A 26,120-nucleotide genomic window follows, 5' to 3' on the forward strand; every position below is an offset into this window, starting at 1 on the left:
CATGCATCTCAATAAACTTACAGTAATAGAATGGGATGTAGATAAAGCTGTTTATTAAAACTGATCAGAAGTGAAGTACCATATATAATATTCTAGTATCTTTTCCTTTGAAACTAATGCTTTTATTTCATATTTTCTGAGTCCTTGTTGTTTTCACATGAATTCTAGTAGCCTAATTTTTTAATAAAAATGGAACCAAAAAACCCAGCACATCCATAACATATACTTTTTTGCTTTAAATGTAGAATATAAACGCTTATGCCATACATATGGACCGTACTGGCATGCTAATGGAAATATCCTAATGTTTTAAAGAATAATTTTAGCAGTGACAGGTATTGAAAATGTATTTTAAGTTGGGCACCATTGATTCACACCTGTAATCCTAGCTTCTCAGGAAGCTGAGATCTGAAGATTGGAGTTCAAAGTCACTCCGTGCAGGAAAGTCCAGGCGATTCTTTTTTTTTTTTTCATCTTCTATGTATCTCTTTATTGTCAAGTTGATGTACAGAGGGATTAGAGTCACATAAGTAAGGTAATAAGTACATTTCCTGTCAAACTTGTTACCTCTTCCGTCATTTTCTCCTATTTTCTCTCTCCTACCACCCCCTGCAAGTTACACAGGTCATTTCCAGCATGTTGTCTTGTGACTGTCACTGTCGCATTAGTTCCCCTGTTGTCCTTTGTCTCGCCATTCTGTGGTTCCCCTACCCTTCCTTAATTCAGATAAACATATATGCAAAACCCAGGGTACCAAAATCAAATACAGTGACAACAGGGGGTATACCATAGGGGGAACAACACACAAAAGAAACAAGAAATCACACGGTGCATTAAAAAACAACAACAAAGGAAAACCTCTTCTGTCCATGTCTTGGAATTCATTTCACTTAGCATCATCTTACATAGCTATATGTACATAGCTATTGACCTGCTAAGATTATCCTAGACATATACTAATTGTTGCAAATAAGGGAAACCATGGGACCTATGTTTCAGAAAAGGCCTGAAGAGGCACTGTAGTTCAAGTGTAGTGGTAGAAAAAAAGAGTAGTGGTAGAGTTGCGGAGGTGGGAGGGAAAAGATGGTAGGGGAAAAACAAAGGAGGAGGTAACAATGTTTGATAGAAAATGTACTCATTACGTTGCTCATGTAACTGTAACCCCTCTGTACAGTTTTTTACAATAAAAAATATAAAAAGAGTAGTGGTAGACATAGCTAAGAAATGGAACCGTCCAGATACACCTCAGTAGATAAATGGATCAGGAAAATGTGGTATGTATATAAAATGGATTTCTATGCCTCCATCAGAAAGAATGACACCTCCCCATTTGTTAGGAAATGGAAAGACTTGGAAAAAATACACTAATTGAAGTAAGCTAGACTCAAAGAAACATAGGTCCCATGGTTTCCCTTATCTGCAATAACTAGTATATGTCTAGGACAAGCAGAAGAGGTCAAAAGCTATGTACATATGACCATACAAGCTGATGCTAATCGAAATGAACCCCAAGATAGGGACACAAGAAGCTTCATCTTTGTTGCTGTTTGTTTTAATGTACTTATAGTGTACTATGTGATTTCTTTTGTTTCTTTGTATGTTCTTCCCCCTTGTTACAACCCCTGATGTCACTGTATTTGATTCTATTGTCCTGCATCTTGTATAAAATTTTTTTCTAATTTGGGGAGGGAAAGGGAAATAACAAAATGCTGAAATAAGGATCTAGGATGACCCATTGTACCAATGAGATGTACAGACACTATGTTGAAAACAAAGTTTACAACTTTGCAGGGGGCAGGGAGGGAAGGGAAGAGTTGGGGAGGTGGGGAGGAAAGGGATGGTAGGGGAAAATAAAGGAAAGGGTAACAATTCTCCATAGGAAATGGACTCATTAACTTGCTCATGTAACTGTAACCCCTCTGTGCAGTATCTTTACAATAAAAAATATATATTAAGAACAAAAAGAAGGTAGTAGTAGAGTGCTAGCCTTGAGCACAGATAGTTCAAGGACGTCGCCCATGCCCTGAGTTCAAGGATGAGGACTGGCAAAAAAAAAAAAAGAAAAGAAAAAGAAAAAACACATTTTAGGTTCTTTAGCATGCTGAGTTCAAGGTGACTTTACATATATCTTTTGAGACCTGTGTGATTTCGTTTTGCCAATCTACCCAACCTGAAGAAAAAGGAGAAAGGAAATAATTTCTTGATTCCCAAGACACATTGAGAGTCAGGAGCTGATGCTATTGCACACAAGAGGTTTCAGGAGACCAAACACAGGCAAAGCCACTTCTGGAACTGGCTACTGAAGTGACAAGGAGCTGGGAAGATTATGCATATCTCAAGCCTCTATGTGGAGAATCTGAAATTCTATAAAGGCATCCAAAGATCATTCATCCAAAGAAAAGCAGGTGGCTACACTCTAGACAAGATAACATTTTCCCAATATGGATGTTGCTGTGAGTGATGCTGTGGGCAGCAGACAGCTGACAAATGGAAACATGCACTGGAAATGGATACAACAAAGCAGGTGCAGTTTGGTAACTGATGCTCAGAGGCGATGGTGTGAGCCTTCCACCACAAGTGAGGCCTACATTCACTAGGTTCAGTCTACAGGAGTGCAGGTGAGCAGATTTGGGTCACTGTAATTTCTGTGTAGATATAATCACATTTCAGTTTGTAATCATTGTGAGACAGTGGCATTTGTGCTTCAAAAATTCTCTTCATCGCCTGGTGCCGGTGGCTCATGCCTATAATCCTAGTTACTCAGGAGACTAAGATATGAGGATCCTGGTTCAAAGCCAGCCCAGGCAGGAAAGTCTATAAGACTCTTATCTCTAATAAACCACTGAAAAAAAAACAGAAATAGTGCTGTGGCTCAAGAGGTAGAGCTTTAGCCTTGAGCTGAACAGCTCAGGGTCAGCATCCAGGCCCAGTATTCAAGCCCCATGACCAACAAAAAAATTCTCTTAATCTCTTTATTTAGGGTCATTGGTATCTAAGAAGCTCTACATGTTTAATATATGTAAGTCAGTGTTTGGTCATAGAGATATACTCATAAATCATAAGCACTCTGAAGTCCAAGGACATATCCATAACCTCCTAAAGTCTCACCTCATCCTACTTTGTGTGAGTGTGGAGTACTTAACATGAAACCTACCTAGCTAGCAAAATGTAAATGCATATTGAAATCTAGAGAAGGATTAAGGAAAGAAAAGGAGAAGGGGGAGATCAAGAAAAAGGAGAGAAGGAGAAAGAGAAGGAGAAGGGGAGGCAGAAGGAGAAGGAGGAGGAGGAGGAAGAGGAGGGGAAGATGGAGAAAGAAGAAGAAGAGGAAGTAGGAGGAGAGGAGGAGAAAGAGGAAGAGGAGGAGGAGGAGGAACAAGAAGGAGAAGAAGGGGTAGAAGGAGAAGAAGAGGAAGAAGAGGAAGAAGGAGGAAGGGGAGGAGGAGGAAGAGGAGGAACAAGCTTCTGCCTACAAGGAGATCATAGGTGACAAAAATCATACCATTGAAGGAAACTGAAATATTGGTCTGCTGTTCTCTTTCTCTCTTTCTTTCTCTGTCTTTCCCTCCTCCTTCTTCCTTCACTTTACAGCTGCTATAGAATGTCCAGCTTCTGCACAGGTGATAGATATGTGTGTGTGTGTGTGTAGGTCTAGATGTCAGAACTAAACTGATCAAGACTGAGGCCTCAAAAACTATAAGTCAAAATAAAACTTTCCCTTTTGAAGATGATTGTCTAAAGTATTTTTATAAAATAGTAGAAATCAGACTAAGACAAAAGACTTCTAATCATTATTTTTCAAATGAGTGGTTTGTTATTTAAAGCAGAAATTTTGGAACATTATTGTCTCCATTACTCATTAGTTAAATGACTGCTGCTCTCATCTGTAGAAAGAGAAAAATAGTAACTGGCCAGCATTCTTATAAAGTGTGTTAATGTCTGCTCTAAAGAGATGCCATTCAAATTATTTTTCTCTTTTATCTTGTTTTCCTTTTTCATTCAAATTATTTTTGTTATCCAATTAGCTTTAACAATGTCATGTACTTTTTCATTTTCACACTGGTAATGGCATTTAAGTCACACTAACATTCAATGTGCAATCATTATTATATTATCAGTCATAACAAGTAATTCATAACATATGTTGTGTTTTTGTCTATGGTGTTCACTCTTGGGTCAGGATTATGGAAGAGGGAATGTAAAGTCTGATAGACTATAAAGGAGGCTCAAGTGTCTGGCTATTCAGTGAAAATTATCAGAAAATTGGAAATAAGTTTCATCTTGATAAACTAATAAAAATGATGGGATCATTTATAAAAGAAAGTGATAGAGGGAGCAAAGTAGTTAATGGAGAAAAGGTAATGATCTGCTTTAACTCAATATGGATAAAATGTAAGTAGCAAAAACCTCTAGGTGTCTTCTGTGGGTACACTGGAGAATCAGTGCCTAAAGCTTTCTTTCTCATTTGAACAGAAGCCCAAGACTAAGTGCAGCATATCTTCTTTCATCTGCAGGTAATATTCTCAGAGGTCCACAATTCTATTTCTACCTATCCTGGTCCACTTACAAAAAGCTTTCTTTATTGTCAACTTACCCCATTTTCCAAGAGGAATATATTAGAAAGATATTCTGCAAAGCCAGTATCTTTCCAGAAGGAGAACTAGTATGTACTCAGTTATCTTATTCAGGCACCTTGACATTCCCAAAAAATGTCACAGTGCATAAGAGTCATCTTTCCCTAGGAGAGTCCCTGGGGATCACCAAAGTAGAACAGAAGAGAAACCCAGAGAAGCAATTAATTGGTATCTCGCCTTGCCACTCACAATACGGAATACTCCAATGGGATCTCTGGGATCTCCTTTCTCCTTCCCATGTTCCATGTGTGTGTCTACATCTTACCACATGTGAAATGGTGATAACCTGTAGGAGCGCACTGAGAGTTGGCATTTTACCAACTTGGAACACTGCCAGTGATCCACCTGCATCTTTTTCTTTCATTCTTTGCAAGTAGTCACACAAAGGGGTTCAATTCAACATACCTTGACCAATGTACCTTGATCGATGTTCTGCTTTTCATTATTTCCCCCATTTCTTCCAACCCCACTGATCCCCTCAAGTAACCTGGATCTACTTTCACACAGGTACAATGAATACTGTGACTGCATTTGCCCACCCTTCCACTCCCCATTCTTGTGCTCCTAGCATGCATGTGCGTGCATGCATGCACATGAGCACACACTCGCGCATGCACACACACACACACACACACACACACACACACACACACACAAAACATGCTCAAAATTCCTGGATTCATTTTGTTAAATTGCAAGTTTGTTGTTGAAATGAGTTACACCATTGGAATCTTCCCCTGCATATACCATACTTTAGTTAATATGTTTGTGTACATGCATATGACCCTGAATATATATATATATATAATTTAGATAGAACTTCCACATGAGAGATAACTTCGTCTCCCTGAGCCAGACTGACTTCACTAAATATAATTTTTACAGGTCTGTCCATTTCCCAGCAAATGGCATAATGTCGTTCTTCATAATGAATAAAATTACTTTGTAACTATGTCACCTGAATCTCCAGTGTGACACCAGCACGCTGGAGATCTAAGGCCTTCAGAGACAGACTGATGGCAATAAAAGCTCTTCAATGAGTCAAAATTCAGTGTCTTTTTCTCATTCAAACAGATTTGTATTTTTACATATACATTTAAATGCACACTAAATCAGGCCATCATTAGGCAGAAGGATATAACTTTGAGCAAGATAGATTAAATTTAGAGTGTTACATGGCTCATATTTTAAATGGCAACAGCAACAAATATGTAAAAAAAATAGAGTGCTCTGAAAAATGAATATTCAAAATAGATACTTAAAAAAATTTTTGAATAAAATGTGACAGTAGTGGGGTATGACACTTTACTCAGACTAACCTGGAAAAGTCACTACCTGGAATTGCTACTTCAGCTGGGGAACTTGACATGATTGAGAGGGCTGAATCAAATCTTATGTTGGGAAACACAATCTGCATTGTACAAAAAGTGAGATCAGGGCCCAAAGAAATTAGCCTGAGTGAGACCAGTGATTCAAATCTTTGTTTCACTGCAAACTAGGGTCCATTCAAGTGAGAAACACAAGGAAAACCTTCACGCAACATCTTGACCCATGACTTAAAGTCATGATATTAAAAATAAAGAAAACATGAAGTATGAATATTAAATAAATAGTAAACTAAAATAATAAATAAAAGGAAGCACATAATTTAACTGCTAGCTGATCTCTTTTTCTCCAATGCTTTTATTCATGCTGAATAAACTGGAGGAAGGGAAGGAGAATGGAGGGGAAGGGAGAGAGGGCAGGGGAAGAGAAAGGAGGGGAGGAGAATGTCCTGAACCAAAGACTGAAAAGTTCCTGGATCCTGCCTGGTCTGAGGACTGGATTCACATTCCAACTGAACTCAGTGATGCTGACTTGAAGTTCTCAAGTGAGAGTGAAGACCGATCGCAAAGAGTTCAGCTCACCAGCTCAGCTGTCTCCTCTTCACCGAACTTGCCCTTGCACCAGTCCTTTAGTAATATGGCAGTGCCTGAGTCACTGTCCTAGCCCATGAGTCTGCAGTTCACCTAGACAGCCTGAGCCTTGATAATTGCACCCAGGTGCTGTTGGCAAAAGATGAAATTTGGATGACACGGAAAGAGTTTGATCCAGGGAAGGCTCTAGAAGAAAGGAAACATGGTGAAGAGAAAGGAAGAAATATGAGAAGGCAAGAAGACCTGGATCCTGAAAAGATGTAGAAAAGAAGACCCCAGACTCTGTGCAACCCATAAGGACAAGCCTATTGGAGAGACTCAGGCTTCCTTCCAGCCCCAACTTCCAGAATGATGGAAGACAGCTGAAGACACCAAGGCTCAGAGACTTAGTGGCCAGGCATACCTGGCTAAGTACAGAGCCTTTGCAACAGGGAGCTGCAGAGTTACTTTTACCATGCTGTTCTCTGCACCTGGGAAGAGAAGAGCTCAACACAGCGGCAGGTGCAACATCTCCCTGAGATCACATCAGACTCTCAGGACTTGTGTTTGATCTCTGATTCAGCAACGTTTCTGCTCTGTAGCGACTTCCTGTCTCTTCTGGCCAACAATTATCTTCATACAAATTGTATGTCAGAGAATACAATGTGCCTTGCAGAGTGCTGGGATGCCTACAGCATTCTCACTTCCACTCTAATCTCGACTTTTATTCTTTTTATGCCTACCCCAATTCCTTCAAATGACTTCAGCATAGCTCATATTTACTTTTGAAAGGTCAATTTACCTCCTTGAACCTTTGTTTCCACATTCTTAGCAGAATGTTTTCCATTAACTCCAAGTCCTGAAGGTTCTGTTGAATGGACAAATTTTAACAATGGGTTGGTGATCATTAAAAGGTATCCAAGCAAGCTAGGCACTGGTGGCTCATGCCTGTAATCCTAGCTACTCAGGAGGTTGAGATCTGAGGTTTGCCATTTGAAGCCAGTCTGGTCAGGAAAGTCCAGGAGACTCATCTTTAATAAACTACTAAGAAAAAGCCAGAAGTGGCACTCTGGCTCAAATGGCAGAGCTAGCCTTGAGCAGAAAGAGGCTCAGGGACAGTGCCCAGGCCCAGAGTTCAAGCCCCAGGAGCAGCAAAAAACAACTAATCCATCCAGAGGAAACAGAAAGAAATACATTATTGTATCACATTTTTAAAAATGTATCAAGGGCTGGGAAGGTGGCTCAGTGGTAGAGCACTTGCCTTGTATACATAAGCAAAAGGAAAAAAGCCAGAAGTGGGGCTGTGGCTCAAGTGGTAGAGCGCTAGCCTTGAGCTGAAGAGCTGAGGGACAGCGCCCAGGCCCAGAGTTCAGGCCCCATGACCAGACCCAAAAAAATAAAAAAATAAAAAATGTATCAAGTAATAATAGTCAACCATATGACAAGTATGTTTTCATGTCATTTAGCATGTTTATTATTTTATAACAAGTATATTTTTAATTTGCATGCTGATTTATACATGCATTCGTCTATTCATGTACTCAACTGGTGTTTACTGAATACTGCTATATACACACAACTACTTCAGCTCTGTCCCAACTCAAGATCTAATCTGATCCTGAACTTGGACATGAACTCATACACTTTATTTTTAGCTCAGAATCTTCATGGCACAGTTAAGTTGTATCTTTCAACAACTTGAGTGAAGTATAACTGATAGACAAAGAACAGAATGAGTTCCATGTGCCTGCTATAATGAGTAAAACAAATTCAGAAAAATTGCAAAATAAAAAAATCAACATACAGTAATCAGTTCTCTTTGTCCAGACTAATAACAAATCATATTAAAAGGGAAAGTAAAGCCTGGCACTGATGGCTCATACCCATAATCATAGCTACTCAGGAGGCTGAGGTCTGAGGATCATGGTTGGAAGCCAACGTGGGCAGGAAGGTCCCTAAGACTCTTATCTCTAATTAACCATGAAAAGCTGAAAATGGGCCTGTGGCTCAAGTGGTAGAGTGATAGCCTTGAGCACAAAAGCTCAGGGACAGAGCTCAGGCCTAGAGTTCAAGCACAAAAAGAAAAGGAAAGAAAAAGGTAATTAAGACTAAGTGCCAGTTACTGATGCTTGTAATCAGAAGGCTGAGGTCTGAGGCTCATGGTTTGAAGCCAGCCAGAGCAGGAGGAGACTGTGAGATCTTTACCTACAATTAGACACCAGAAAACTGGAAGTGGACTTGTGGCTCAAAATGGCAGACCGCTAGCCTTGAGCAAAAGAGCTCAGGGAAAGTGACTAGGCCTCTAGTCACTAGGCCCAGTACTGACCAAAAAGGAAATTTACAAAAAGGAAATTAAGACATAATCCTACTTATAAGAGCATAGAAAAGAATAAAGTAGAGCTGGGAAGGTGGGTCAGTGGTAGAGCGCTTGCCTTGCATGCATGAGGCCCTGGGTTAGATTCCTCAGCACCACATAAACAGAAAAAGCCGGAAGTGCCACTGTGATTTAAGTGGTAGAGCGCTAACATTGAGCTGAAGAGCTGAGGGACAGGGCCCAGGCCTAGGGTTCAGGCCTCATGACCAGTCAAAAAAATAAAAATAAAAAAGAATAAAATAATTAGGAATAAACACCCAGGGATATTCAAAACTAGTACATAGAAAACTGCAATGCATTTATCTGGAAAGTTAAAATAAATAGGAAAAAAATCCAATGATCATTGGCTGGAAATTTTGATAGTGTTAACACATATATTCTACCTAGAACAAAAACAATTTACATATTCCAGATTAATTTGATATCCTCATAAAAATCTAACTGGCCCTTTTAAGTAAGAGTAGAAAAAATCTAAAATTCAGAAGTAATCACAGAAGACCCAGAATAACCATAATAATGCTCAGAAAGAAAAATAAAACTGAAAGCCTCATACACCCTTATCATTTTTTTAGGGGGGGTGGTTGGGTCGTGGGGCCTGAACTTTGAGCCTGGGCTCTGTCCCTCAGCTCTTCAGCTCAAGGCTAGCGTTCTACCACTTGAGCCAAAGCACCACTACCGGTTTTTTCTGCTTGTGTGGTGCTGAGGAATTGAACCCAGGGCCTCATGCATGCAAGGCAAGCACTCCACCACTGAGACACCTTCCCAGCCTCCTGATTTCAAATTTTATTGTCAGGATTCTAAATTAAAGGTAATGGATATGTCAGGGCTCTGATCTAATCATTTGCTCTGGTCATGTCACAGTGTATATGTGCATTCTAACAACACATTATATGATACAAATACACATAATAAAAATTTCAAAATCAATCATACTGTTGATGGGAAATTTCAGGATGCATCTACTTTAAGTTTAATACAATTTGACAAATTAATGTGTAAAGGAGGTTACCTGTGCTATTTCCTTACAGATACATCCAAAAGGAGAGAGAGTTTTAGGATGCTAGAATTTCTCAGCTATGTTAGCGTTCAAAGAGAGGCATGAATGTTTCAAATGTCACAGTGTTAGGAAGGAATACTAGGGGGAAAAAAATCTACCAACATACTTTGTTGAGTGTTAGGTTTAATTTTTCAACAAACACAAACCAACATTAGTCTGCCAGACCCAAGGATAGAGGAGCTTGACAGCCAGGCCTCTGGCCTCACTGTAAAGAATACAAGAGGGAGTCCCATAAGGACAGATGTGCACCTAACACATGGCTTCAGTGCATAGATATCTGCCTAATGTCTTCTGTCTCCCTTAGGGAATTCTCACCCTGCAACCTCACTCCCTCTTGTCCTCCACCATGTCCTGAGTTCAAACAGGAAGGTGAGAAGGGGAAGTCATGAAGAAAACACCTTAGACGGAAGGGCTGAACTGGCCTTGTCTCTGAAGATACATCTTTCCTGCATCCAGGATACCCAAGAAAAACTGGGGACAGGTTTTGCTCATGAGGCTCTCCACGGTTTCCTTGATGCCTTCATACTGATTGAGGAGATCACATGCCTTCTGGGCCTGTTTCCCACCCTCCAGAGATGGCACCCAAGTTCTGTTTTGGAAACTCAGAAAATCTGATCCATCTAAAGCTGCCTGTAAGAAGCCTTTGGAGCTCTCTCTAGAGGACAGCTCACAGCCAAGTCTCACTTGTAATTCAACAGGATCTTCAGAAAGAAAAGAATGAGATAAAGAGTTCAAATAACAAATATGAAAGCAATATTAGAATTTAAGGACCTTCTGTGGAAATGGAGAATGGAAAGAAGAGTCTTACATAGGTAGGAGAATGAGCCAAAGATACATACAGTCAGAAACAAGGGAGAACAAGTAATTTGAATTAAAAGGAGATTGAAAAGTTCAGGGAAAATAAGAGGTGAGACTGACATAATACAGACTAGGAACTTCAGAGAGATGGGAGCCCAAATCTCATGATGCATAGAGTCAGCATCACAAGAGCTAGATAATGACTCCAAATGTCAAAGAAATTGAAGAAATAGCAGAAGGGATTATGTTTTAAGAGAGTCAAGCACAGGATAAGACAATTCTCTACCTCCAAATTTAAGCCACAGATGAAGATCACAAGAAAACACAACAAAGCACAATAGAAAAGACTGCTGAAGTGGCAAAAATCTAGGTAATTTTGATTAATGTTCAAGATATAACTCGAGAGATGGAGGCATGTAGACTTTTGTTGTGAGATGAGATGATGAGAAATTTCGTCAAAGGAATAGAGAAGGGTTTCAATTACAAGAACCCTCTGAAGAATTCCCCCAATTTGTTAAACTTACACCTAAGCCCCAAGTATGTGGAGTAGGTATGAATCTCTTGACTTAACCCAATCATATACACACGGAAAAGCAGCGCCAGATCTGTCAACTCCTCATTACTGAAGTTTCCCTTGGACCATGTGTGCAAGAAAATTGCTGTTCCTGTTTCACTGTCCCAACGATGAGTCTGTAATTCATCCAGCCAAGCAGACCCCAGAGTTTGTGCTCAGGATTCATTGGCATAGTAAGAGACCTGGATAAGACGAAATGTGGTATGTTCATGGATCACTATGGATGGATGAATGTCCAGTAGCATAAGTGAAAACGTAAGCAAAACAGAGAGAAGATAGAAAACAAACCAGTTACTAGAGAGAGAAGGATAACAACCAGTTCATCAATAATAATTTCCCTCCCCAAGCCCTTGGTTCTCTAGCACCATGCTCAAAAACAATCAACTGGACTTGGACAAAAAGATGCAGATTATAAGCATCTTGGGACTAACTGTAAAGCGTCATGGAAAGCCCACTCAAATCCACTCCCATCTACCCTACTAAGCAGCCCACAGAGATGTCCCTACCCTCCCTCCTGGTAGGAGAGCAGCCAGCAGTGGCAGTTAAAAGCAGCATAGCATAAGCAGATGTGTGTTTCCTTCTCTAAACAAAGCTGATCTTTGATGTCTGCTAGCAACTAAGCTACCCTGCCTCAACTCTCTTCTGTCTTCCTTCTCCCACCAACAAACAATGGTTTACAACAGCAACTGAATATAAGAAAACCTTTATATTTTATGGCTAGGGATGTTGAGCATTTCTTCATGTGTCTATTGGCCATCCTTCTTTCCTCTTCAGAGAAGTTTCTCTTTAAGTCTTTAGCCCACTTATTTATTGGGCAGTTGTTTCTTTGAGGATTTGTTGTTGGGGGATTTAATTTTTTGAGTTCCAAGTATATTTTAGATATGAGACCCTTGTCCGTTGTATGGCTAGTAAAGATCTCCCAATCCGTGGGATTTCTATTGATCTTGCTAGCTATGTCCTTTGCCATGCAGAAGCTCTGCAACTTTATGCAACCCCGTTTTTCCAATCTTTCTTTGATTTGTTGTGTTTCCGGGTCCCTATTCAGAAAATTTCGGCCTGAACCAAGGAGACCTAGGGTTTCTCCTATTCCATCCTGTAATGTTTTCAGAGTGTCTGCTTTGACTTCGAGGTCTTTGATACATTTGGAGTTGATTCTGGTGCAGGGTGATATATAAGGATCTAGAACATTGAGATACCACCTCACTCCAGTTAGAATGGCAAAAATCAAGAACTCTAACAACAACAGATGCTGGAGGGGATGTGGACAGAAGGGAACCTTACTTCATTGTTGGTGGGAATGTAAACTTGTTCAACCACTTTGGAAAGCAGTATGGAGGTTCCTCAAAAGACTTCCCATAGAGCTCCCCTATGACCCAGCAATCCCACTTTTGGGCATTTACCCAAATGTTTACAAACAAGACCACACTAAAGCTACCAGCACAACTTTGTTTATTACAGCATTTTTTACCATAGCTAAGATATGGAACCAACCCAGATGCTCTTCAGTAGATGAATGGAGCAAGAAAATGTGGTATATATACACAATGGAATTCTATGCCTCCATCAGAAAGATTGACATTTCTCTATTTGTTAGGAAGTGGAAAAACTTGGAAATAATTATATTAAGTGAAGTAAGCCAGGCACAAAGAAACACAGGTTCCATGGTTTCCCTTATTTGCAATATCTAGTATATGTACGAGTCAAGCGGAAAAAGTCAGATAATGTGATGTTAGGGAAATGAACCCTTAGATAGGTATTTTAAGGTTTTTTTTCGTTCATGCATGTATTTCTAACGCATTTATAAGATTATTTCTTTGTTGCTTTGTATGTCCCTTCCCCACAGTATAACCCATGATTTCAATATATTTGATGTCAGTATAACTTGTGGAGGAGATGGGGAAAAACAAGTCGTTTAAGGATTCAGGTGGACTTGTTGCAACAATGAGAAGTACAAATTGTCATGTCAAAAACGAGCTTTACAATGTCGGTGGGGTGGGGGGGGAGGATTGGGTAGGGAGGGAGGGGGGAGGCTGAGAAGGGAGGTGAAGGGTAAACAAAGTAGGACGCTGCAATGCTTGATAAGAAATGTATGCATTATCCTGCCCATGTAATTGTAACCCCTCTGTACAGTATGTTCACAAATAAAATAAAATAAAATAAAGAAAAAAAAAAGAAAACATTTCTATTTTCTCAGCCTCACCTTCCTACTCCATCCTTCATTTCCCCTCCCTTCTGAACTCAAGTCATTCCCTCCTCTCTCATTTCCAGCCACCCTCCTTTTCACAAGTTCTGCCCCCATGTAACTCTCTTCCTCAGCTGTTCCTCTTCCAAGGGGTGTGTGACATGCAAAGGTCACTTCATGCAGAGGTCACTTCATCTAGCTGTAAAATTACAAAGGAGAAGTTGAATGGTTGCCCAGTTTCTATACATAACTGTGCCTCTACACTCAATCGTGTCTCTTATTCTGAACGCAGTGCCTTAGACCGCTCGGCCATCCTGACTTCTACATGTCTCTTATTCTGATCAACCCAGCCTTCCCTCCCCATTCCAGGTGTCCTGAAACTCATCTCTGCTCCTTCTCACCCTTTATCCTTTCTCATTTCTTGAGATTCACTGGTTCTTTTGTAAATTGGAGAATTTGTGGTCTCACATCTCCTATGACTGCTCCAGGCACCCACCAATGCCATAGTGGTCACATTGCAGACATTCCCAGTACACCAGAATATAAAACTATGAATAAGCCCTTCTACTGACTCTAATTCATATATTTATTCACCAAAATACCTATCCGTCCACAGGTATCTCATCATGCATGTGAGATTATGGAGATTGACAGGATAATCTCATCTGTCACAGCATTCCCAACTGCAGAAGGACATTCAGGACTGTAACGCACTCTGGTGAATAATATTTCCATGCATGGAATCCCACCTACAAACCTGGTGGGCTTTTTAAACATTTTCTTAAGCAACATTTGAGTACCCAGGAATGCATTTTGACTTCCTGATGAGCCTTTAATTAAGATTTTAGTTGTGCAGTATTAATTTCCACCCAAAGGCTAACTTCTTGGGTGATAGCAAGGACAAAGGCAGCATTGCAGTGAAAACCATTATCTATATTTAAGGTAAATTTGTGACCTCATCAAAATATATTGTCCAGCCAAGAACCAATAGATTATGCTTGGAATCCTAGCTACTAAGGAAGCCGATACCTTTGGACTGCAGTTCAAAGCCAGCATGACCAAGACACTCTGAGACGCTTATTTCCTATTAACCAACAGAACACCAGAAGTGGCACTATGGCTCAAGTGGTGGAGCACCAGACTTGAGCAATGAAAAACTTAAAAACAACAGGCCCTGGAAGTGGCACTGTAGCTCAAGTGGTAGAGTGCTAGCTTTAAACTGAAGAGCTGAGGGAAAACGCTCAGACCCAGAGTTCAAGCACCCAAGAGCAACAACAACAACAAAAAAAAACAGCAGGCCCTTATTCAAACCTCAACCAGCACCAAATATACATCATCCTAAAAAGGCAGCATTTTCTATATTGAGTTTATATAGGTAAATTATGCGAGCTACCTAGTGGTTTGTTAGTAATCCTGTTACTGTCAATGTAATGTCTCAACATCTGAACATAACATCAATTTTAGACCCCAGACAATACATCTGTTATCATAGTTTTCCTAAATTAACATTCGTGAAGGTGGAGGTGCAATTCTTCCTTTTTACATAAACAAATGTATAAATTTGATTTTGTACTCTTGTTTTTAATGTATATATATATATATATATATATATATATACATATATATATATATATATATCCAATGTGCATATATTCCCCCTGAATATCACATTTGTCTGCATTAATAAAGAGGTTGGGTGTCCCCTCAATCATCTTTTCCTATTACTGCCACAGAAAACTGACAGTGTCCATGAACTAACAACTTGGTTACACTGAGACACAGCATAAACCCTATACAAGTTCCTCAAAAGCACAAGGCTTTGCCTTCATTTCCAGCAGGTTCTCACTCTGGGGTTTTAGAAATAAATAGCAGATAGAAAGCCAGACATTTGTCACATTGGGGGATTTTTTGCCATGGGAGTCCAAGGACAGGAGAAACACAAATTCTCCTACTCTCTTGTAATTGGGTGAGAGCTATAAGGTTGAGATCTGAACAAGAGAATGTGGAATGCTGGAGGGAGGAGCCACCTATGTGTTTAACCATTTAAGCCTGCCCTGTGGCACCAGCTTCCAGAATGGCAGAGGTGGGAGATGGAGGAAGGCTTCCCAGTTTGCATGAAACCTACATATGAGGAAGACAACTTCTCTAAGGCTCTACAGCTGTGACTGATTATGCATTGTACATCTAACATTCAGGTATAATGGCTAATTCTATAGAAATTCTATAAGAAGCCTCCTTTTCCCTTCTCCTAAATCCAAACCTATATGAGATCTAGAAAAAAGAGATTAAATATTTGCTTCTGCTAGAGCTGCTGATTATTTGCCTCAAGTGTGTGATGCATATAGCCTTCTTCCTTTCAGCCCCCAAATGAATGACCGAACTCACTGCTACAAACTGGATGTGTTACAGATTTCTCTCTCTCCTTTCCTCCCTCCCTCCACTACAAATTGGATGTGTTACAGATTTCTCTCCCTCCCTCCCTCCCTCTCTCTGTCCCTCTCTCTCTGTCTCTCCCTCCTCTCTGCATCCTCACTCAGGCTGTCAATGGTTTACTCTGAGACTCACTCTTATCCTTCTCATCTGCACTCTTGCTAAAGGCCCAAAACAATAGAACTGCCCAACTTTACACTAGAAATTCCAGGAACATGAGCTACATAAACATGTGCTCTTTCTAAGTTGATTTTCTGACCTATTTCTTTATAATAATGGAAAAGTGAGTACCAGAAAAAATCATACTGGCACTTGGGACAGCCACCTAACTAGATCTGAAAATGTAGAAGTGTGGTTTAAAGGAGTACAAAGAAAGAGTCAGGAGGAAAAGTACTGAAAACCTAGGGTATTGTAGGTAGAAAGTTTCTGTAGGGGCTCAAAGCACATGGACTCAGCCACAGTTGGTAGAACCTGGGCACTGCCACAGCTGGTTTGACATGGACTCTACCACAGCTGGTCAGTCCCAGGAGATCCCAGCCCTTCCCAGGCCAGCTCTCAAGCCAGGCCTTCTCCAGCAAGTTCTGATCTCTTCTTCCCCTTCCCAGAGCTCCACGCGGGCCAGGAAGATGAAAAGCCCCAGCTGGAAGTTCCTTGCCACCAGAGCTGGGTCCTCAGGGCTGCAATCCAGGCTGGTTGCCTGGATGGTGACCCCAGCCTCAGCCCCATACACGCGGGCTCTGGTGGCTGACTTCGTAGACTATAAAGTGAGGCAGAGGGTTATGTCTATGGAGCTGGGCCTGAGGAGGGTCCAGAAGCTGACCTGCTGCATCAAGCCATAGAGGAAGCTGGAGATGAATCAGAGACCCACTTCCCACACTCCTTCTCTGTTCTGGCAGCTCAGTTGCATGGGACTGCAGACTCAGCCCAGCAACTTCACCCAGATCTCTGATGAACTTTTCCAAGGGAGCCCAATTGGGGCAGGAGTGGATGATGGCATACCTGGACACATGCCTGCCCAACTGGATCCACAGCAGGGCGGGCTGGGCAGAGTTCACAGCTCTATACAGGATGGGGCCCTGGTGTCTGTGGGAGGAGCACTGGGCATCAGTGAGGACCTTGCTGACTGGGGCTATGCCGCTGTTGACCCTGGTAACTAACCTTAGGGGCACTTTTGGTAGCAAGTCAGAGAAAGTCTGGGGCCAGGTGTGGCTAAGTGTGGCTGAGGAAGGAGGGGGGCAGGAGAGCAAAGACAACACAAAGAATCCTTTGGAACAAGGTGAGGGGTGGGGGAGGGGAGAAAGGGGAGGAATGAATGGTCATGGAGCAGGGAAGGGCAGGGGAAGGAAGGTCATATATGAGGGAGCCAGGCAGGTGTCTGGAAGAGTGAGCAGGAGATATTGGGGAATGTTTTAAGAAGGTGAGAGTCTAGGAGAAGCAACCATTCCAGGAATTGGGAGGGAAGAAGGGGGAATGATCTATAGGATGCTCTATAGGATTAGCATAGGAAACCACTTGAGGCTGGCTTTACAACTCCCAGGAAGGTGGACTTGCATGAGGAATAGTGCCCCATTGGCTGGGATTTGGGACCCCAGAAGGTCCATCCCTTTGGAATGAACCTTGGTAATGAGGTGACTGGGAGAGGTGGCCATGGCTCAGGGCTGCTTGGATGTGTGTGCATGTGCACGTGTGCTCCTGTGCATGCCGGACTGTTTGCCTAATCTCCTGATGGAAAGATTCTTCACGGAGAAAACATTCCCTCTTGCAATGTCAAGAACAAGAAAGGATAGGTCTTTGCCCTTCCTCTCTGCAGAAAGTCACTGGCAGGGCTTTGGAGAAAGCAGCTGCTCTGAAACTGGCCTTGTTCCTTCCTCATCCCCTCTGTGCATCTTGAACTTGCTGTTGCCTCCTGTGCTGATTGAGGGCAGGGCTGTGGAGCCTGGGTGGGTGGAGGCTTTGGTAGCTAAACCTTCCTGCTACCCTTCCCTCCCACTGGGGCACAATGGTTCCTAAAATGTTGCCTATGTGGGGGACCTCTGCACCTATACTGAATCTCTAAATTGGGGCTCTGGTTTTTCCCTTTGAGGGTGTTAAACTCAAAACTCTAAATTGGAGTTCTAATTTTCCTTTCTTGGATATGGGCATAAATGCTCACCTAGGATACAATCTGGGTCCTTGCTTCTCAGTGAGATTTTTTGATGCCCTGGGAGGAACATTCCAGCTCTGAGCCCCATGGTGTGATGGTCACAGGTATTCCATTACTGGCATATGCTTTGGGGTGGGCTTTGGTGCTGCTTTATCAGTCATCATACCTACAAGCATTTTTTATATTTCCTTTGAAGCCACCTCGTTTGCATTTACATTATGAGTCTCTAATTCAGAGTCTGAGGACACTAACTTTAGGACTCAACAGTCCTATAGAACAAATCCAGACTATAGCTTTCTCTTTAGAGGGAAAAATTCATTCCAAACGCAGGACCTGAGTCAGACCTCACTGCTGCATTTTCCAAGGTGCTCAAATTGCTGCTCTCCAACGCTGATTTCCTTCACAGTGCTCTAGAACCCTGCCCATGGTCCTGAGCACTCATCAGCTTAGCCAGACCACAGTTGACTGCTTGGGGATTTTTCCCTTGCTCCTAGAATGTGGCATCCTAGTCATGCTTGCCTGAATATGGGATGAAATTGGCCTCAGGTGTTTACTTCACAATTTTGCTTTTGAGAGAGGCCTGCAGTTTTTAATGGTATTCTTGGGGGAGGTGGTTAAACTACATGATCCACTTGGTCATTATTGAGTATGCTGAACCATAAACTCAGAGCTTATCTATGGCAAGCAGTTGGGGTACGGGGGAACCTCTGACTTGATCAGGAAAAACTAGGCCAGTGGCTTACACACTGCTTGGCAAAGCATCAAAGTATTTTAGGGGTTGAGCCTCTGGAGTCCTTGGGGAGGTAAAGGGGTGGGAGTTGGGAGAGGTGAGCAGACTGGGCAACTCACCCTTAACAAGAACAGCTCCCCTTGTAGCTGTGTTTCATATTGGGATTCAGGGTAACATTTCATTTGCATGAGGGGGTTTGCTGCTGAAAGACATTGGAAAACCACTGAATAACTCATCAGCTCCCCCAGGTCCAGAGCAGATGCTTCATCAACCCTCCACCACAGGACAACAATCCAGTTAGTATTCCTGGGGCCTTCAGAAGTGAGGAGAAACAGGAACCAGGCTGAGGTGACTGAAATTCCTGTTTTGAAGACTTCACACCTGAGTGGAAGAAGAGGCTATTTTCTGGAAGGGGAACGGGCTTGGTCTGTATTCCTAGAAGCATAGCTTAGGTGGGACCACAGTGGACAGTGTTGATCTGTTCTACCCTTAATGTGAGGGGCAATGGAAACCCCAGAGACTCTTCTTCCAGGGAACACTAGAGACTCTCTTTAGAAGCTAGAGTTTCTTGGCCAAGAAGTCTGAGTATGGCTCCCAGTTTTGTTTTGTTTTTTGGGTCCAGTCGTGGGGCCTGAACTCTGGGCCTGGACGCTGTCCCTCAGCTCTTCAGCTCAAGGCTAGCACTCTACCACTTGAGCCACAGCGCCACTTCCAGCTTTATTTGTTTTGCTTATTTGGTGCTGAGGAATCGAACCAAGGGCCTCAGGCATGCAAGGCAAGCACACAACCACTGAGCCACTTTCTCAGCCCCAGGTTCCCAATTTTAAAATCCATTTCATTTTAATTAAATGAGGGAAATAAATATAATGACCATTTTTAAAGATTAAATAGATAGGATGTTTCTTGCTCTCCTGAGCCCAAAGGGACAAATAGCAACTTTGCTTAGGCCAAGGAAGGAATAACTCAGCCTTGCAATTACTAATCCCACTCCCTACTCTTTCTAGAGCATACATACACTATTTTACTCTTTTAAATCATAAAATAGCAGAAGATTTTGTTAGTTTAGAAGAAAAGAAAAGCTCTATAAAGATTAATTTATATTCCTGTATTTTTATTTAATAATTTATAAATACCAAGTTCATTGGACTTTTAATTTTGTGTAATATGTAATGATGATATTAAACAAGAAATAAAGCCCAGAAATTTAATAAGAAAAAATCTAACCATAAAATTTAACTTTCCTGACAAAATATTTCCCAACATAAAATGCCTAACAAGTGAACTCATCCAATTCTTCACAAACACAGCCATGCTGCCCCATACTCCGGAGAATAAGAAGACAGGAAACATATCTCAACTGATCTTATGAGGTAAAAAACTCATTCATACCAATACCTAACAAGGATAAGGCTAGAAACAAATACAGGTGGATGAAAGACTGGAACCAAATATTCCCAACTAAATCCAAATGCAAACATTCTCAACATGCAGGAAAGATGAAACCATAGTTTTGTTTTGCCATATGAGCAATCAGTCATTGTAACACACATTAACAGAAGAAATGATATGAAGCACATGTTTTTCTGCCAAAACAACAATTATTTACATAATAAAACTATCTCTTGAGTTCACAGGTTTCTCAGCGTCTTGGTACTTATTCCAAAGGAGAGAGAAGAAAGATTGGGAGCTCATGGAATATCATCGTATGACCTGTAAAGAACATAAGTTTTAAATATGTATATATATATATATATACATATATGAGAGATGAACACAGTCATATAACAGCATTCTTCACAGAACCCAATGGAAGAAGCAGTTCAAGTGCTCCTATGGTATTTAGACATGCAGTGGAAAGGACTCAGCCTGAAGAAGAAAGGTAATTCTGACATAGCTGCCATAGAGATATATTCTGACAACTGATGGCTAAGAGTAAGAGGCCAGTCACAGGATGAATACCGTGTAATTCCAATCACATCCATAGAAAGCAAAAGTACAAGAGTCACTATCCCAGGGCCTGGGGAAGGGGGGAAGGAAACATGGCTTCAAATGTGAGGACAGTTTCACATTGCAAGAAGAACAAATAAAACAGCATCAATGTACGTAATATTGTTAGAAGCACTAATGATGGCAAAAGTTCTATGTTAGATGTATTTTGCCAAAATTCTTTAAATTACCTCTCCCCAGGGATCAAGGTTAAGAGGAAACTCTTGGTAGAAAGAGGACAACTAATGGGCTATTAGTACATGAAAGATCAAAAAGTATAGAACAGACAGAAAAGAAGGGTTAAAAAAAAACTCACCAGCCCTTCCAAAACCACAGTGCAAGGCACAGCAAAAGGATCAAGCAAGGCACTATTACTGCAGCAATGATTAAACCAACAGAGACAGAGTATCCTGTGGATTGGAAGAGTAATCAATTGTCACTTCTAATGACACTTGCTCCATTACCTGGCCTTCCTTTGCCTAGCTAACTATCCTCCTATCATCCCAATTTTGGGGGGAGTCTGAGGTTAACAACTTTACTGAGATAAAGTTGATAGATAGGATACTGTCAATACTGGACTTTGAACTCAGACTCTAACAATCTCCCTTAGAATTTCTAGCTCCACATTGGTGCTCTACCACTCCCGCTACATCTCCACTTTTGACTTTTGTCTGGTTAACTAGACATGAGAACCCCAGGGACTTGTCTGCCTGGGATGTCTTCAAACCTCGATCCTCAGAGATCAGCCTCCCAAGGAGCTAAGATTACACACATGAGCCACTATCACCCAGCTAAGAACTGCATCTATTTAAGGGTGGACAATTTATTGAGTGTGAACACATGCAATCACACATATTACCATCACCACTTTTGAGACAGTGTCTCCCTATATAATGTAATTTGGCCATTAAATTGTCATGCTGTGTCTCAAACTCACTAGTGCTGAGATTACAAGAAAATGCTCTCATGCCCAGCTCAGTATCTTTCTAAATGTCCTTGGATCATCTTCTTCCTTATACCTGCCCATTCTGCCTGACTCCTGTCCCCTTTCGCCCACCAAATGTCTTCTAGCCCTTCCTCCTCACCATTCCCTGTCCCTCACACACCCTCTCCCTCTTTGCTTTAGAGCCACCTGCTCCCACTCCCAGCCAGAACTCCAGCTCTTCTCTCACCCCAGTAGAGGACGATGGCCTGTCCCCCTAGACTGCTGTGCTTCACATGGCAGCTCAGGCCCTTTGCCTCCTCAGCTTTCACATCCAGGGTTGCTTGCAGATACCACGTCCCATCAGCATAGGGCAGGAAGTCATCTCTCTGGGTGTCCAGCTGCTCCTGATCACCTCGCATCCACATCACCCACACAGGCTTTGGGTAGAAGCCAGAGACATGACACACCAGCCGCAGATGGCCAGGCCCAGGACTGGGGCCACTGGACAGCCAGGCTTCAGGCTTCACTGGAGCAGGAAGAGGCAGAGACAATACAAGAAAATAACTCTAACCTGGAGCATATGGACTTCAAAGTCCACATGTTTGGACATGGACCCCCCACTTCCTTGATAACAAAATCAATGACTGATGGACTCCCAGTCTTTCTTCTAACCTCTCCAATTTGTTATTGCATGAAACTGTTTATATAAAAATAGGAGATAAAGAAAAATGGCATACATCTTTATTGAGGATTTATTTTCATTGCAAACTTTAAACATTGTAATTCACTGAAATCATTTTTCTACTGTCAAAAATGTACCTTTCCTTCATGCTGGTATTCAACATCATGAAAATGCCAATGCTTCCCAAAGCTATCTACAAATTCAATGTGATACCTATTAATACTCCAACCTCATTCTTCAAGAAAATAGAAGAGACAATCCAAAAATTCATATGGAACAATGAGAGACCCCGAAAAGATCCTTAACAGAAAAAACAGTGCTGCAAGAATGTCAATACCACATATCAAACACTACTACAAAGCCATAGTAATCAAAACAGCTTGGTACTGGCACAAGAACAGACCTCAGGACCAATGGAATAGAAATGAAAACCCAGAAATGAACCCACAGAAATATAGCCATCTAATCTTCAATAAGGGAGCTAAAAAAATAGAATGAAAGAAAGACAACCTCTTGAATAAATGGTGCTGGAAAAATTAGTTACTCACCTGTAGAAAACTAAAGCCAGATCCTTATATCCTGCAACAGAATTAATTCCAAATGTATCAAAGACCTCAGAGTCAAAGCAGACACCCTCAAAACATTACTGAACAGAATAGGAGAAACCCTAGGTCTCCTTGGTAGAGGCTGAAAATTTCTTAAAAGGGACCCAGAAACAACAAATCAAAGAAAGGTTGGACAAATGGGATTGGATGAAGTTGCAGAGCTTTTGCATGGCAAAGGACATAGCTAGCAAGACCAATAGAAAGCCGACTGATTAAGAAGATCTTCACTAGCCATACAATGAACAAAGGTCTCATATTTAAAATATACCTGGAACTCAAAAAATTAAATCCCTCAACAACAAATCTTCAAAAAAGAACTGTCCAATAAATAAGTGGGCTAATGACTTAAAGAGAAACTACTCTGAAGAGGAAAGAAGGATGGCCAATAGACACATGAAGAAATAATCAATCCCCTAGCTATAAAAGAAATGCAAATCAAAACAACACTGAGATACCACCTCACCCCAGTTAGAATGGCTATAATCAAGAACTCTAATAACAACAGATGCTGGGGGGAATGTAGACAGAAGGGAATCTTACTTCATTGTTGGTGGGAGTGTAAACTTGTTCAACCACTTTGGAAAGTAGTATGGAGGTTCCTCAGAAGACTCCACATAGAGCTCCCCTATGACCCAGAAATCCCACTTTTGGGCATTTACCCGAATGATCACAAACATGACCATACTAAAGCTACCAGAACAACTATGTTTACTGCAACATTATTTACCATAGCTAAGATATGGAACCATCCTTCGTAGATGAATGATCAAGAAAATGTGGTATATATACACAATGGAATTCTAAGCCTCCATCAGAAAGAATGACATTGCCCCATTTGTTAAGAAATGGAAAGACTTGGAAAAAATTATATTAAGTGAAGTAAGCCAGGCCCAAAGAAACATAGGTCCCATGGTATCCCTTATTTGCAATAACTAGTATATGTCTGAGACAAGCAGAAAAGTTCAGATAAGCTGATGTTAGGTGAAGTGAACCCCAAGATTAGGACCCAAATGATTTTTCTTTCTTGCTATTGTTTCTAACATATTTATAAGATGATTTCTTTGTTGCTTTGTATGTCCCTCCTCCATAGTAAAACACCTGTTTTAACTGTATTCCATGTTGGTATAATTTGTGGAGTGGAAGGGAAAAAACAAATTGTTTAAATAGGGATACACATGGACCCATTGCAACAATGAGATGTACAAGAAGTTATGTCAAACAACCAACTTTACAACTTTGGAGGTGAGGGAGGTGAAGGGAGGGAAGGGACAGAGGGATGGTGAGGGGAAACAAAGGAGGAAGTTAAGAATGCTTGATAAGAAATGTACTTGTTATCTTGCCCATGTAATTGTAACCCCTCTGTACAGTATTTTCACAATAAAAAAGCGTATTCATAAAAAAGAGTGTAAAAAAGTTTTTTTGCTTAAAGAAAAATTACACATACTTACATATTTTTCATTTTATTTCATGTTTTCTTTAAAGGGGTGTTCTCTTCATCATCAATAGAGTTGTTTCTGGGAGGGCCTTTCATATCTGGTCAATGTCATAATATTACTTTGTATTTTTACTTGGAATAAATTAATTTTATGATGCTCTTTAAGTTTAAGGAAGGTGGTCAAAAGGGAAACAGAGCAGGACAAACCTTGCTTCTCCAGATCCTCCTTTCCCGCTTCAAGAAGGCTCAAGAGATATCCGGGGCAGGTTTTACAGAGGAGAGTGTCCACAATTTGCGAGAAACCTTTGTACTGGTAGATTAATATGCAGAACTTCTGAGCTCTTCTGCCACCTTCCGGTGCAGGTACACAGGAGTTATTCTTGATATACAGGAAATCCAGACTTCCTAACGCTCCTCTCAGGAAGCTTAGGATGGCTCCCCCAGAGTGCAGCTCACAGCCTGCTGTGCCCTGGATCTCAAAGGGATCTAAGAAGGAGGAAAACAGATAAAATTTCAGTTACTAAACAGCAAACTAGAAATAAAGACTGTGGAAAGGGTTCAGGATTTCAGATTTGATGAGCATATAATTCAGGAATATAAAATGATGAGCTGAAACTATTAGAACACTAAGAGGCTCTCAGATAGAGGAGAATTAAGAAGGGGAAAGTATGGGATGGATGGGCCAGAGTAGGATGTGTGATGCTGGAAAGGAGATAGAACAGGTAGGTTGAGGATCAGGGAGTTGGAGTCAAAATTTCAGCATCCTGAGAGATGTAAGATACTTAGAGAGAACCAATTAGAGACCAAAGAAAAAGCAGCCAGATCTCAATACTTCAAAGAGATGTAGAGATTGTGCTAGAGAAAGGTGTGCAGGCAAATACAGGTGGAGAGGGGGATTCAGGGCAGGGGAGAGAAGGAGGAGAGGCAACAGTGCTCACATTGCACCTGAAAATCACTGGCATGTTTTTGCACTTCATCAATGAATCCGAAGTAGTACACGCGGAATAGCTCCAACAGCTCTGTCACTCCAGCATCAGTGAAATTCCCCTTGGACCAAGGCTTCAGAAATATGGGAATGGCTGACTCACGGTCCCAGCCAAGAATCTGCAAATCATTCAGCCAGCATGAAACTTGAGTTTGTGCCCAAGTGTTGTTGGCAAATGATGAGATCTGAATGCAGTGCAGACGGATTGGCTCCTGAAAGGCTGTGGATAAAGGGGAGAAGCATGAAAGGAAACTTAGGAATGGGATGGAGGAGGGATGAAAGCATGGACACTGAGAAGATGTGAAAACACAAACTCAGAATCTGTGCAACCAATGAGCACTGTCTCTTTAAGAGCCTTGGGCCTCAGCCTTCAGCCCCAACTTCCAGAATGGTCAAGACTCTGGAGACAGGAGGCCTCAGAGCCTAGTTGACCAAGGTCACCAGACTAAGTGCAGCCTGTCTTTACCAGACCCTCCGCCACAGGGCAGGCTGCTACCCCAGTTGCTCTTACCATCCTGATTGTCCCCAGCTGGGAAGAGCACAGCTAGCAACACAAGTGGCAGGAGCAGCATCTCCCAGAGAGGACCTCAGGAGCTCAGGGCTGTGCTTGATGTCTGATTCTGCAATGCTGCTGCTCAGGACTCGGTACAGACTTCCTGTCTCTCCCACCTGAAAACTCTCTTCA

At 41.5% G+C, this 26,120-nt stretch overlaps 1 protein-coding gene and 2 pseudogenes across 1 annotated transcript; 1 reads left to right on the forward strand and 2 right to left on the reverse strand.

The window, feature by feature from the left end:
* Positions 1 to 4,013: 4,013 nt before the first annotated feature.
* Positions 4,014 to 11,577, reverse strand: LOC122109238 (annotated as a pseudogene).
* A 5,068-nt stretch (positions 11,578 to 16,645) lies between these two features.
* Positions 16,646 to 20,186, forward strand: LOC122109239 (annotated as a pseudogene).
* LOC122109634 (T-cell surface glycoprotein CD1b-like) lies at positions 19,941 to 26,120 on the reverse strand. Its single transcript, XM_042682154.1, has 6 exons — positions 25,947 to 26,120; positions 25,389 to 25,655; positions 24,658 to 24,936; positions 21,976 to 22,254; positions 21,120 to 21,213; positions 19,941 to 20,527 (listed from the first exon to the last, which is right to left on the reverse strand). Exons 1-6 carry the CDS (start codon positions 26,005 to 26,007, stop codon positions 20,506 to 20,508), a joined length of 1,002 nt encoding a protein of 333 aa, XP_042538088.1. The 5' UTR covers positions 26,008 to 26,120; the 3' UTR covers positions 19,941 to 20,505.

Source organism: Dipodomys spectabilis, unplaced genomic scaffold (assembly GCF_019054845.1).
Source record: "Dipodomys spectabilis isolate Male_0828 unplaced genomic scaffold, ASM1905484v1 ptg000069l, whole genome shotgun sequence".
NCBI lineage: Eukaryota > Metazoa > Chordata > Mammalia > Rodentia > Heteromyidae > Dipodomys > Dipodomys spectabilis.